Below are 16,100 nucleotides of genomic sequence, written 5' to 3' on the forward strand. Positions count from 1 at the left end.
TTACATTTTTTTTCATAAAGAAACACCAGAAGAAGCAATGATATAGCACTATAAAAGGGCAAATGGCCTAAAAAGGGCAAATGTTCCACTATACAAGAAGACACAACACGAATATATCGCAATCTCCCTGAATAAGCACAATACAATTCATATACGCATCACGCCGCACATACATAAGAGACCGTCTTTAAGTACATAAGAGACCGTCTTTAAGTGACTCTGGCTGTTAATATGACATTAATCAATCAAACAAACAAAAATAAAGAAACCCCAAAAAATACAAGCCATTCAATAATGTTATACTTGGAACGTGACAAACCAGTCGTCAATCTCGTTTTTCCGCTTAGCGTCATACGAAAAACCAGCAGACCGACCGAAACGAAAGACCAAAATTGACAATTTTCGCCATTGTGAACTATACTAATGGCTCAAGGCTCGAGCACATGACCTGTATTTGCTGGGACGAAGCATTAAAGGCCCACTACATTTCCGAGATTGCGAGCGAGATTGATAATTTTGTAAAAGGTCTTAGCTTACAGTTGATAAGACAATTTTATTAATATAAATAAAATGTTGTCGTAACGCGAGTTGTGTTATTTTTTCCTTCGTCGTCATAATTACCGCGCTTTAAGTGACTTTCACTGCTCCAGACGACAAAACAGGGAAATCAATCTTCACTGTTAACATAGATAACGCAGTAATTCTTGAATTTGTTTGGTGTTGTAAGCTCATCTTAGGTCCTCCATAGAAATCAATATTTTGTTATAATTATTTCCATGCAATTTTTGTTTTTCATTTGAAAAATTAGTGGGCCTTTAAAAGGTTCACAAAAGACGAAAAATGAATGCATGTTTAATATCACTAACTAATATCAAGAAAAATGTAAAATATGTGTAACAGTCTTGGGTCAAATGTTACTTAACTACTGCCAACGAACTGGATACGTGATAATTCAGACTAATACGTCATCAGCGTCATTGTGGTTCAAAAATGTAAGCCAGCGTGCCCCAGACTAGTTTACTTGTGACCTATATCATCTGATTGGAACGAGTCATTTTATGCTTTGTTGGCAGAGAAAGGACCATGGAAGCTCCTGATCAGGTAAGTTGTAATTTTGTCATGCTTTTGAGCAACGTTTTAAATTGGTATTTTACAATTGTGTTTCCATCATTACTTGTACTACTTACTTTAGTACTCTAAATGAACGAGACTATTTTTTTCCTTCGGTACTTAAATCTAGTACTTTGTATACTTTGTTCAAACTTATATATTTTGTTTAATTTCGTGTTGTGTTGGTCTGAACTAAACATGACAGTTAGTATAAATATGTAGTTATTCGACTATGTCGTCTTTAGGTCGTCCTTAATACCATCTCATTATATCTTAATATGTCGAGGGACTATTAAACAATATAATATATAATAATTTCACTGTTAGAATTACTTCTTTGTTCCATATGAAATAAAGTGAATATATTTTTGTGTATCAGTTAACCAAAATTCTTTTTAATTTTAAAAAGGTAAAGTAAAAGAACCTTTTATTACTTGAATAAAGTATGTCTGTCTATGTAATGTATAGGTTGCACGGTTTGAACGCATACATTTTGGTTACATTGTACGTGCATTTTTGTGTCGCCTGCAACGTTAGGTATCACAATGTTGGCGTCGGTGTCGTCGGCTTCCGGAAAACGGTTTCCGTGCGATCACTTAAGTATTTATTGTCAGATTTCAACCAAATTTGGTATATTGCTTTATATCAATGTGATCTCGGATGTGGTGGTCGATAATGGTCAAAACCGTCAATATTTGCAAGAGTAACGCGACTTTAAAATGATCAAAATAGATAAATCCATGGTATCATTAAATCCGTTAAGATTTGCAAGAGTTACAGGACTGTAAATCTTCAGCTAATTATTAACAATATTTTCAACTGAAACTGAAAATAACTATTTTTGTGATGCTGTACAGGCGACACATCCACTTCCGTGGAATTGCTGTTAAGTTAACACTTTAAAACATATACTAATTTGTCTTACTAAGTCTGCTATTGTATTTACTTACTATATTTCAAACTAAAGAGAAGGCAGACATTATTTTGCTACGTTTATTATAAGTATTTTCATTTCTATATCTCATGTTGAGCGTTCGCCCCTGTGAGAAAGGCTCTGGGCTCTGTCCCCTGGCCGAGACACACAAAAGTCTTTAATAGTGGTAGTTTATGCTCCTGCTTTACGCTCAGTAAGACGGGAGTGTTACAACTGGTTCGCCCGTTGCAAGTATAATGTGATCGGGTGAGGTGTGTTGCTTGGTGTCTTCGGCGGCATGCTTCAGTGATATAGCACTATAAAAAGGGCAACAGTTCCACTTTACAAGAAGAAACTAACCTACCGCAGTCTCCAAAAACACGCACCTCGCACTTCACACACGCAACACAACACATACAATGGAGGCCGTCCTTACATGTCACTGGCTGTTAATAGGACGTTAAAATAATCAAACAAACAAATTAATCCCATAACTATGCATGTTTCACAATGGAAAACTCTTGTGATAAATTACATAGCAGTTGGTTATCACACTCCAGTGTGTAAACACCTACGATGCCTCTGATTGGTCAACACCAAGATATCTTGATTCCAATTTGCTCTCAACTTCGGGCTTCTTTTCACAGGGCATTTTCTTTTAAATATCATTGTATTTACTGTTTAACAGTTAGATGCTTATTCAGAGTATTAAACAATAGAATATTAGCTCTAAATTTATGCACTATATTTTATGGCGGGAAGTTATCACTACACATTGTATGGTGGTAAGTATCCCTGAAGAAGACAAGAAAATGGTCCCCTCAATATAGATATAGAGTTAAAGTTATGGGATAAATAAGTTCCCCAACGCTAGACTTTTGTTTATCATGTTTATCTAAACTCTCGTTTGTTAATTTTCAAATTTAACGCACGTGTCTTTTCAAAATTTGAAAATTAACTAACTCGAGTTTGATAAACATGATAAACAACAGTTACTTATTGAGGAACCTCTATATCTCTCATGTTTTGCCGCGTTTCTCAGAAATTAATCCCCCGATCGTTACAAAGCTATACGACCATTCCCTATGGGTGCCAATAGGAGTATTGTCCTGGTACTGGGTTCCAAAATGGTCGTTATTGATCACTTACTAATTTTAAATGTCGATCTCAGAGTTCTGTTAGTGTAGGAAAATAGGGGTTATGACGTATGACGAATGGTCAAACCACCTAACTGGTTGTCAGTCTTATTAAAATATATTAACTTATTATCCACCCAAGGAAAGAATTTAAATAGGCTTTGCCTGTTATTCGATCCTTTTGACTATAACATCAATGTCAATAAAATTTGTTGAAATGAAATGACGAATAAAAACATTTTCCAAAATATTCCTTGTCGTGGTCAAACGATGGGTCAGATTAAAACATTAGTTACAAACTCATTTTTAATTATAGATTGTTTCGTTTGCTTTTAATATGTTATGTAAGATGGTTTCCACGGCTAGTTTAATGTGTTGAATGATTAGAATAAACAATATTTTCTTATGTAACGCTTATGTCCTCATAGTGATTCATTTGGCTTTCATAATTTTGGTCCGTTTTTTAACATCTGTACATTGTTTTATTAATATCCTATCAACACCTGTCATATGTTACATTTCCATATCATAAATTACAAAAACACTGACGGTTGTTATTACATAAACGCTAGTTTTTGTTAAATATTGAACTTTTTCGTGCTGCATGAACATGCATGTAAATCTGATATTGAATTTCATTACAACCGTGACAAGATCTGTCCGGCACTGTAAAACATCACGTGATATGTGTATGTGTTACTATACATGTTCATTGGATAAGACATTGCTCTCTAAAACAAAAGACAACAATTAAAACTGAATAGAAACATTTATTTTAGATACAATTTATGACAAATTTAAATAGCTCAGGCGTGAAATGTCATTTGATATGCCTGTCGCTATAAAAAATCACATATTTACATATGTATGTGTGTTACTATAAATATTCATTGGATTGCCTTTCTAAAACAAAGATTAAGATTAAAATGAATACAGTTTGTCTATTTTAGATACAATGTATGACAAACTTAAAAGTTAGGGTTAATTATTGCGAAATAGTATTTCATCACTTCTAGTACGAAAGTAAATCCGCCTACGGTGTGATCGTAGTTCCACACTCGGGTTTTGTATATATCACATCACAGTCGTATAATAGAGCAATAAAGGTGTTTGTACATACCTTAATCAATCTGTCGTGCACATCGTTACTTTTCATGATTACCAATATAAGCGATTGTACTTCTAAACATACATGATGCATTTACGTTTGAAAACTATTCACATCTTGTCATTCTTCTTCTATTTAGAAATCGACTGAGATGACAAAAGGACAGGATAACACAGAGACAATAAATGAAACAACGACATCGACCGTAAATGAAACTTCCAAGACACAAGTCGGCTCTGAAGTAACGAATGCAGGATCTGGAACATTGGGGAGTCCTGGAGGACCAGGGGAGTGGACGACAGAGGGCGGCAGAATAAAGACACCAACAACCCCAGGAATACACAATCAGTTACATAATAATAGGAGGCTTAACAAACAGTCAAAGGATAAAGAAAAAGGTGAGTTAATTATCTTGCTCATTAGCCCATTCAGTCGATATTTTCCAATTATTAGTGGATAGTGTTGTTTCATCATTCATTCTTCTGAATAATATGAAATATGTTGATAAAGTAATGTTAAAATGTAGTTAATCAATCATAATATTATTAATGTTTAATGTAGAGGAAAAGAAGAGACAGGCATCGAGACGAAAACACATTATCATCATCTCATTAATGATCGTCACATTTGTTGGATCTGCAGCAGGACTAGTAGGTATGTTATTAAGGAAATAAATAGATTTTGGGACGACTAATAGTCCGAAGGACCAAGTTGAGCTTGTATGATACCGCCATTTCAGTCTGTCACCGATTGACCTCTTTGTTTTGAGTTGAGCGTTCGCCCCTATGGCACACCAAAGTCTATAATAGAGGTAGTTTCTGCTCCTGCTTAGCGCTCAGTAAACAAGGAATGGGACGACTGGTTTGCCCGTTGTCAGTATAATGTGACCGGGTAAGGTGTGTTGCTTGGTGTCTTCGGCGGTTTGCTTCAGTGATTAGCACTATAAAAAGGCAATAGTTCCACTATACAAGAAGACACAACACAAACATACCGCAGTCTCCCAAAACACGCACCTCGCACTTCACATACGCTACACACTGCATGCCTGGGAGGCTGTCCTTACATGACCCTGGTTGTAATAGGACGTAAAAATAATCAAACAAAATTTGACTGGTAGCACAAAATTGTGCAAATGATGGGATTAACCCCCTGGCGAAGCTAACACTGCGGGAGCCTAAGGGGCGGGGCAAATTACTTAATGACTTAACAAAGCGTTAAATACTATTCATATTGTATTGGTATTACCCTTATGGGATAGAGATTCAAATTTATATCAATGGTGGTGCTGTTCCTATGGGGCAAGAAGAGCGGGGCCCAAATCGTTTAATTGGTTATTTCCATGAAAATGACATTTTTCTGAGTCTAAAAATTGGATAGGTCTCAAATCACATTGGTAGCATGCTTGTGAGGTGAGGTATCAAAATTATATTAATGTTTGGATTGACCCCCGGGGGCCTGAAGGGCAGGTCCAAAATGGTCAATTTCCATATAAACGACCCTTTTCTCTGAAACTAAGCAATGAGTGGGTGGCACTTAAATTGCATTTGCAGCATACTTAATGTATGAGGATTCAAACTTGTAAAGGTGTGAGTGATACAGGAAATTTGGGTCTCTAGTTTATTTTTAGGTCACCTGTGACCTAAAAATAAACTAGGAGACCCAAATTCTAATCTCCTTTGTCCTTCGTCGTGCGTCGTCCGTCGTATGACGCTAAACAATTTACTTTTTTGACGTCTTCTCCAAAACCTTTGAACCAAATTTGTTGAAATTTTGCAGAAACCATCCATAGCCGAAGGTCAACCAAATTAAGAACAATATGGTCCAATATTGGAAACGAGTCAAACTTGGTTAGAATTATTAGCCTAAGAAAGCATTTTAACACCATATCCATATTGGTCCAGGCCGACCCCCTGGGGGCAGAGGGGCGGGGCCAAAAAAGGTCAAATAGGCTAAAACTTCAAAAATATCCTTCTAAAATTCTGGAAATGGTAGAATCAAATACTTTTTATAGATGAAAAGGTCTTAAAGTGTGTTTATAAAATATGTAAATTACATGACCCTGGGATCCCACGTTTCCCATAAAATATGTAAATTATATGACCCTGGGATCACACGTTTCCCCTTGGGGAGGGGGTCAAGATTACTATAGTTTATATAATGAGCATTTTTTGCTCAAGTTTCATTGGAAATGAGTCCAACCTGGTAAGAATTATTAGCCTGAGATAGCATTTTAATATCATATCCATTGCCGACCCCCCTGGGGGCAGAGGGGCGGGGCTAAAAAAGGGGGTCAAATAGGCTAAAACTTAAAAATCTTCTAAAATTTTGGAAAGAGTAGAATCAAATTATTATAGATGGAAAGGTCTTAAGGTGTTTTATAAAAATTGTGAATTATATGACCTTGGGGTCTCACGTAATCCCCTGGGGAGGGGTCAAGTTTACTTTAGTTTATATAGAAAAAACCCATAAAAGAGCAGAGGGGCAGGACCAAACAGGGTCAAAATGATTAAGATTTCAAAAAATACTTAAAAGTTCACAGGTTTGATGGAAGCAAATACTCTTCATAGTCTAAAAAGTCAAATTTATAAATCACTGACTAACTTCAAGGCCAAGCATATAGTGTTTATATGTCTTTAATGTGTTTCATTATTTGTTTCATTATATATTCTAACTCAGATGACCGTTAAGGCCGATGGGCCTCTTGTTATTTTTGTTGTTTTTTTTTAAGAAAATTTTGTTTGCTCGAATGACTTGATACCGTAATATTTTTAGCTGAAGTATGGGTGACTATGACTATCGCGAAATGTTTTAATGACATAAAACTATCAAACAGGTAAGTGTTCAAACACAATACCAGCATGCTGCAGTATTCCTCCTCAGATCGCATATATGGAAGGCTGCCTTTGTAAGAGTTCAGGTATAACATTCTGTGTCTATTGTGGCCAAAAACCATTCATCAATATAAGGGGACAGTTTCACTGATATCATATTGGGAGGCCTTGTTTAATCATGGCGTTACGAGACTACTGTATTGAAGGTATAGAGAACAACCAACTAAATTATTTTACATAGACCACAGTGTTAAACTTTGTTAAAGTTTTGTACTGTATTATTAAAACAGAGGAATATTAGTTAGCTATTGTGTTGTATAATTAAAGTCTAGGTTCTCATATAACACTAGATTTAAAAAAAATTCTGCATTCTGCTCTAACTCCAACCAAAGTAGCTATATTGAAACCAGGCGCATTTTGCTCTAAAAAATCCTGAAATTCTGATAATTTTAACTATTCATTATCAAAATTGATATTTTGAACTTAAATCTCAATATGAATTTCCAAATTCATATCATGGTTATCTAGGAATAATTACCTGTCAGAAAACATTTTTACTTTTGAAATTCATGATTAGCCAGCCAATCAGCGACCGGATTAAAATTATATCCTGGGCTCAATCTTGGATACACAGGGACCATTTCAAATGTCTTTTTTTCATTTAGTTGGTTGTTCCCTATACATCTTGTTACTGCTGTATGATTGTTATAAATATACTCAATTAATATTTTGACAGGCTGTCACCACTTCAGCTATTCTTAGGCCATATTGGTTAATCTAAACAAAACTTAAATTCCATGACGCAGTTATAATTAAGTGCACAAATGGGATCATCATAATGTCCATTTAAATAGTGGTGACATATATTAGCAATACAATTGTATGTTATTAACGTTCTTCTTCCTGACGTGTCCGTATAAAAAGGGCAAGAGTTCCACTTTACAAGAAGATACAACACGAATTTACCACTGTCTCAAAAGCACACACCTCGGTCTTCATATAGGCAAAACACCACATACACGCGAAGCCATCCTTTCTAAATAACCCTGGCTTTTATAGGACATCATTATAATTTCTAATAAATAATACAAAATTAATGTGATATTTTAGGAAAAACACGTTATGTAGCCGTACATAGGTCTGTTTGCTGTTATGACATGAACACGATTTTCCTTGTAAATTATAATCCTTTGCTCAATAGAAGTTTTGAATTATTTTCTAAAACAATGGGATATAAAGTCTTCTGAAGATATTGAAGATAATAATGTTTACGAATATACCGCAGTCTCCCAAAACACGCACCTCGCACAACATACACACAAGCACTGCCTACATGGGAGGCCGTCCTTACATGACCATAGCTGTTAATAGGACGTTAATTAATCAAACAAACAAACAAACAAATGGTTTCACCTGCCCCGAACAACCTTTTCTTACATTTTTCATACACATATATAAAATAGATGTTCATATCAGTGTACTGAAGAATTGTTTCAGCCATGAAAAAACATTTTACATCAATTTCGAAACAAGTTAACTAAATTGTCAAATATAATTTCTGATGGCCCGGATGTAAGCGTGCGCGGAATCTTAGAGTAGAAGGAACAGGAGAAATCCGTGCCGCGGGCGAAAAAAACTCGGTTTGCTAGATGACATGCTAGTGAGTTAACCACTTCACCACACGATCACCATACAATTAAGTCCTCGAGCACCTATTATATACAACAGGGACTGTCAGCTACATCCCTGACTGTACCCGTGTTTTTTTACAACGTATATAACTTACATCCCTGTCTGTACCCGTGCTATACAACATATATAACTTACATCCCTGACTGTACGCGTACTATTCAACATATATAACGTACATCTCTGTCTGTATCCGTGCTATACAATATATATAACTTACATCCCTGACTGTACCCGTGCTATGCAACATACATAACTTACATTGTACATCCCTGACTGTACCCGTGCTGTACAACATATATATAACTAACATCCCTGACTGTACCCGTACTATACAACACATATAACTTACATCCCTGACTGTACCCGTCACATACAACGTATATAACTTACATCCCTGACTGTACACGTGCTGTACAACGTAAAAATGACCTGTATACATGTTTGTGTAGACTGGCCACCACTCTCTAGAATATTGAGAAAAAAATCACATAAATTTGGCTTGATTGTTTTTGTCTCTACTACATGTCTGATTCTAGAGACTGGTCAAATCCGGATGAGGTTTGTAATTTGTTATACCAGGTTTGGCTGGGTGTGAAACCACAAACTTAGTAGGAGAATTAGTCTCGCTGTAGGTCCCTCATTAACACTGGCTAGCCATAGTGCTATCTGATGGTATGGTGTAACGCCCACACCCACCCATACCTCTCCCCCCACTCCCTCAAGTTACTGACTACAAACTGGTAGGTCAAAGCTAATCTGTCTCATAGTTCAGTCAATTGAGCAACAAAATAAAATACCGACAGGAAAAAAAATTGAAAATAGGGAAAAACACACAAATGACAAATTTTTAAAGAGTGATGTCTGCCTCATTTGCGACACTGGTGGATACAAATTTATTTAATTTAATTGTATGTGGAAATTAAAATTTATTGTAGTACATATAAGCAAATATGGAGAGAATTAATTTATTGAACGAAAATCATTGAGCAATCAAAATGTTAAAATTTGTTCTGGAAAATAGCAATTTTAACATTTAAGCCCTCTTTACATACAGAAAACACTAATAGTTTACCCTAAACAAAAATAGGTTTTGATAAGATTCTTCAAACATTACATTTTTGTCTAGTATCATTGCATATTAGACCATGCATCCACATGGTACAAATAAACAGGAACCTTCAAAGTTGGTCGGTCATGTCAGTGTTATAATGTATGGAAAACAACCGTTGATATTACTCCCTTGACCCATATCTAAATCAATAATTTACATAATTCTTGAGCAAGTATTTTAGGTAAAACAAGTAATTCCACTAACAAATTTCTTTTTATATGTGGAGTACATACTGAAAACTGCTGTATTTCATATTTTGCATAAGTGATGAAAAAGTCCACGAATCTGAACAACAACAAATGCATTTTCTGGATATATGTTATCCTATTAAAAGAAAATTTTAAACGATAATACAATAAACGATTTATATTTAAAGAAATGAATTTGAACTTTGACACACAGATAAATTCCTGAAAATTATGTATTATCACATAGCTTTCTATTGGGGAAAAGGGAAAATTCTCAATTAAAAAACATAATCCAAAAATCCACACAATAATGGCAATTTGAAAAATACATAAATATATCCATATTTAGTTCCAAATTGTGGATATTTGCCACCAAATGAGCTTTTCGTGAAGCCGAATTAAATCATTATTAGCAAACATCTTAATTTAATTTTCTTAATATTTTCGGGGTTGAAATAACCACTTTCCCAACTTTTGATTCCTTATTTTTTTCCTCTATCAATACATCTTTATCATTATGAAAACACAATAATATCTTTGACCTCTACAATAATAATTAAATAATACAATACATAAACTGTTCCTTGGATGTAATCTAATCTTGTTACCAGTCTAACTGCACTACTCATAGATGATAGAGTGTCCATTGTTTTAAGGCCATCAACAAAGCAATCAACTTGTGTATTATGTGGAGAATTATGTGGTGAGAAAATTGAAAATGTTAAAGAGTGACAAATGTGAAATGACAGAATATTTCGTTTTAATTGAAAAAATCCTCCAAGCTACAATCTCTTCAGAAGGATCTAGTGATGTTTGCTGCCGTCGATGTGTACGAAAATTGGTTATTATTGATACATCAATCTATCAAATTAAAGTAACATATGTGTCGACAAGCGAAAAGCTTTAACTAAAACAACAAAACGTAACTTGTACAAAAACCAGTTTGGTTCCAATCCAGTAGGCGGAAAGTTCTTTCTGAAATTGAACATACAATATGCCTCATCTACAGTTATCGAACTAGAGCTTCCAATGCACGGTATTAGACAATTCTGTCATTAATGATCTGTGATCTCCAATGAGCGACTAATGGCTTGCAAAAATAATGCCAATGCCACACAATAAGGTATTTCTTGTAAATAAATTACATTGATCCCTTTCTTCGAAATGTTCCCAGCTTGATATTTCATCAGTGCTACCAACGGTGAGATCACAATCACAGATTTGATCAGACCCTAAGTTTCAAACTAGGGGAGAGAAACTTGTGAAGAACTCGGTTTAGAAAGTCTTATCAACTATGGCGTGCCGAACGTTGCAAAATTCAATAAGTAAATACATTTGTGCAAAGAAAAAATGTTGTATATCGTTATATGTGTTCAATATTTTTAATTTGTGTGTGTGAAAAATATATGTGTGTAATTTTTGGTTATATTTGTGTGTGAAAAAAATGGTTTGTGTGTGAAAAAATATATTTATGTGTGATTTTTATTTTACATTTGTGTGTGAAAAAAATTCTTTGTGTGTGTGAAAAATATATTTGTTTGTAATTCTTTTATAGTCTCTGATATTTATGGACGGGGAAACTCAGTGATGTAAGTTATATAATGTTTGATGGTACGGGTACAGTCAGGGATGTAAGTTATATATGTTGTATAGCACGGGTACAGTCAGGGATGTAAGTTATATATGTTGTATAGTACGGGTACAGTCAGGGATGTAAGTTATATATGTCTTATAGCACGGGTACAGTCAGAGATACAAGTTATGCACGTTTGATAGTACAGGTACAGTCAGGGATGTAAGTTATATATGTTGTATAGTACGGGTACAGTCAGGGATGTAAGTTATATATGTCTTATAGCACGGGTACAGTCAGAGATGCAAGTTATACACGTTTGATAGTACGGGTACAGTCAGGATGTAAGTTATATACGTTGTATAGTACGGGTACAGTCAGGGATGTAAGTTATATATGTCTTATAGCACGGGTACAGTCAGGGATGTGAGTTATATATGTTGTTACAGCACGGGTACAGTCAGGGATGTAAGTATATTTGTTGTATAGTACGGGTACAGTCAGGGATGTAAGTTATATATGTTTATAGCACGGGTACAGTCAGGGATAGTTATATATGTTGTATAGCACGGGTACAGTCAGGGATGTAAGTTATATGTTGTAAAGCACGGGTACAGTCAGGGATGTAAGTTATATATGTTGTATAGTACGGGTACAGTCAGGGATGTAAGTTATATATGTTGTATAGGCACGGGTACAGTCAGGGATGTAAGTTTATATTTGTTGTATAGACAGGGTACAGTCAGGGTGTATGTAAGTTATATATGTTGTATAGTACGGGTACAGTTCAGGGATGTAAGTTATATATGTTGTATATAGACATGTAGTGTACAGTAGGATGTAAGTTTATATGTTGTAAGAACGGGTACATTAGGGATGTAAGTTATATTTGTTGTATAGCACGGGTACAGTCAGGGATGTAAGTTATATATGTTGTATAGTACGGGTACAGTTAGGGATGTAAGTTATATATGTTGAACAGTACGGGTACAGTCAGGGATGTAAGTTATATATGTTGTACAGCACAAGTACAGTCAGGGATGTAAGTTATATATGTTGTATAGAACGGGTACAGTTAGGGATGTAAGTTATATTTGTTGTATAGCACGGGTACAGTCAGGGATGTAAGTTATATAGGTTGTATAGCACGGGTACAGTCAAGGATGTAAGTTATACACGTTGTATAGTACATATTTAGACAAAGATTTAATTTCTATATGTTGTATAGTATGGGTACAGCTAAGCATGTAAGTTATATAGGTTGTACAGTGCGGATACAGTCAGGGATGTAAGTAATTTATGGTGTATAGTAAGGGTACAATCAGGGATGTAAATAATGCCATTCGAATGCACCGAAATAGTCTAGTAACTGACATCCGGTACGACCGCGGCCGTCCGGTATATATATGTCCGTTTCATAGCGCGATGTCATTGGATCATGAAGTAACGGCGTGTATATCTTAACAAATAAATCCATAAATCAAGCAGTTTTTTTTATTTCCATCTGATGTACTGTTGTTGGTATGTTGTTTTTTTCAATAGTTCAGATTTACTCTTCTATATAATGTTTATTTTCTTATTTTCAGTATTATACACACATCTTAATGAACTGGATGCCATTGAAGGTAAATTTACTATATTCAAAAAGTGGCTGTACTGGATAGCAGTATATGACAAGTTCGATTAATTAATAATTGATTCGCATGAAGACAATATTTCATACATATGTAGAACAGAATTATATAACTCTTAATCACAAACATTTGTAGAACAGGAATATATGACTCTTAATCACATGTACACGTGAAATAAAGTTGATTAACTGTGATGCTTACCAATGCAGCAATGTTGTGGTTTTTCTTGTTACATAACACAAAATAGATCCTGTTGTGTAACCAAGAGATGGGACAGAAGACACTAATGTGATGTAACGATTGATTACCCAACTAACACGTGGCTTTTTGATGACTAATATCGTATGTACAGTCACCTTTACCAGACATGTAAATGTCAGATTTACCAGACATATTAATGACAGGTATGGCAACTCAAATTTATATCACTACCTTATTGTACTCCCGACAGAGATACGGTAGTGTGATCGAGTGTTCAAATTTAGAAATCGAATGTATAAGTGCAATAGAGGTTAAGGTAATCTAAAGACGTTCCGTTTTTTAGATTTGGAGCTTAACCAGAGTACCAGGATACAATCCACTGACCTCCACTGACATTACATCGCCATTGACCCACATGAAATCCTTTCTTAACCACTCGTCAACTTCGCCTTCAGATCGGCGATAGCATTGAATATTACCTTATTACAAATTAAACAAGGGACCTATCGATTAGTTTGAAGTTTGTGAAATGAACATAGTTGTTGAAGAGTAAAAATAATCCAGATAAACAAGAAAGAGGATCGAGATAATTCTTTACGAAATATGCAAAATCCAAATCAGGATTCGAGCATCTCGAACAAGTCAGAATAACAGTCTTTTTATATAAAAAGAAAACACAACTATAATACAGGTTTTTTTTCACCCTAGCGCTTTTTCGGCTCATGCCGGTCTTCAGGGGTTTGAATTCTTTTTATATAAAAAGAGTCATATAATTCTGTTCTATATATATACATTCATTTTCCATATTGTCAAAAACAGTAAGAAGAAAACAGCATACATGTACTAAAAATTCAGAAAGTTGTCAATTATAAATACATAAATCTGTAAATTTAATTAGTATCTTTTCTTCCGGTAATCTCAAAAAATTGGCAACAAAAATCCACTTTTGATTTAATTTGTTGTTTATGTTTTCTCTATGAATATGAGATTAAATAAAGATTAAAATATATTTTGGTTTAATATTAAGAAAAGAGAAAATGAAATTGAATTTGTTTTCGGACACGTTAAATATGAAACATGTAGAAGTAAAAAAAAATCTTATTATCATACCCAGATTACTACAAAGAATCATATTAACTGACATTAAAACAAAACTTATCTTTACAAAGTTGTTCAAAATTAATTTTAGAGGGGAATATCAGATGATCAAACAAGAACATGTACTAATTTACTTCGTTAAACCAAATATAAGCATTAACATATCAATACTGTTGTCGGCTTACCGAGAATGGCCTGTAGGTTTTGGTAATGGTACGGTTTACGTATTCATCTTTTCATTTGATACATTCACTTTTGTTTCAGTGATAGAGAGCCACAATTCATATAGTGGTAAGTAATAAACTTACTAATTATGCTACAATTTTTTCATTTACAAAGAATACACTTTATGAAGTCCTGATATTTTGACTGAGGTCTTTATTTACATTCTTAACTTGGATTGCTAACGTTGTGGACGATGAATTTATGGTAGTTATGCGCTGTAACTATCGACTATTATAGGGAAAATCGTACAGTGAACTCGATTAAACTAGCAGCTTTTTTCAATCTATGTGCATTTATCAATGACCTTTTCTTTAAGGATGCTCCAACGGTGACAAATGGGTTTGTTTTCAATAAAAAAAACCAGGAGCAGACGAATTAGTAATTTCATCAGATACAAAAGGTTCTTACTTTACACCATTATCATCAAAGTTTGAGCTTCTTATTTTACTTCAAGATACAAATAAGAAAAATAATTAATTGCGTCCTAAAAAAAATCATGTCACTATATCCTATATGGAATGAAGTACTGATTACACATGTACCAAAAGTAAGAGTGAATGATTTTTTTTATGTATTTTTGTACTAATTAGATACATATACCTTATTAAACTGATGTCACTTTTTCAACTTCATCGGGGTATCATTTATTGTTCAACTTACTAATGAGTATCATTATTTTTGTTTAAGCGGAACAGATTTATGCTCAGGTGGATAGATAATGAAAGAGGGATAGTGGGTCATGTGAGGACATGACAGTAGTTAACAACTTATTTACAATCATTTGATGATGTTTTTATATAAATGATAGTTTTTGCGCCATTAGACACTTCAAAAACCAACACCAGCCAAAACTTTCAACTTTTCTAGAGTTATTAAAAGAATCGACCGATCAGAAATACGGATGAAGTATGAAAACAAAGCAAAACAAGAAATTGCCACTGGACAATAAGACGGGCTTTTCACAAACAATGATTTCCTTTCAAGGTCATTCATATTAACAAACTGGTTGGCACTAATCGCAACGTGTTACTTGTCCAATTTCAGGACTCTATGCCTTCCAAAACTTCAGAAGAATTCATCTAAAAGTTTAAGGATTTTTTGCCCTTATGGCATTAAATGAATGTCAAGGTCAAATATATTATTAAACTAGGTAGGCATATATGTCAGCATGCTACAAACCAAATATTAGGTCTCTGGGTCTACCAAAACTTGAGCGGAAGTTTTTTAAAAGATTTTTTTCGAAAATTTGCACTTTTAAACTTTAACCCTTATTCCAACCA

The 16,100-nt window shown here is 34.4% G+C and overlaps 1 protein-coding gene across 1 annotated transcript in view; it reads left to right on the plus strand.

Moving 5' to 3' along the window:
• The first annotated feature begins 951 nt into the window (after window positions 1-951).
• The window catches only part of LOC138335724 (uncharacterized), a 46,486-nt gene continuing 31,337 nt past the window's right edge, over window positions 952-16,100 (plus strand). The window contains exons 1-5 of the mRNA XM_069284884.1: window positions 952-1,101; window positions 4,407-4,665; window positions 4,829-4,921; window positions 13,249-13,287; window positions 14,860-14,886. Coding sequence (XP_069140985.1) covers window positions 1,084-1,101; window positions 4,407-4,665; window positions 4,829-4,921; window positions 13,249-13,287; window positions 14,860-14,886 — 436 coding nt within the window. The 5' untranslated portion in view covers window positions 952-1,083. The remainder of the gene's footprint in view (window positions 1,102-4,406; window positions 4,666-4,828; window positions 4,922-13,248; window positions 13,288-14,859; window positions 14,887-16,100) is intronic.

The sequence above is a fragment of the Argopecten irradians genome, chromosome 11, assembly GCF_041381155.1.
Source record: "Argopecten irradians isolate NY chromosome 11, Ai_NY, whole genome shotgun sequence".
NCBI classification, from domain to species: Eukaryota; Metazoa; Mollusca; class Bivalvia; order Pectinida; family Pectinidae; genus Argopecten; species Argopecten irradians.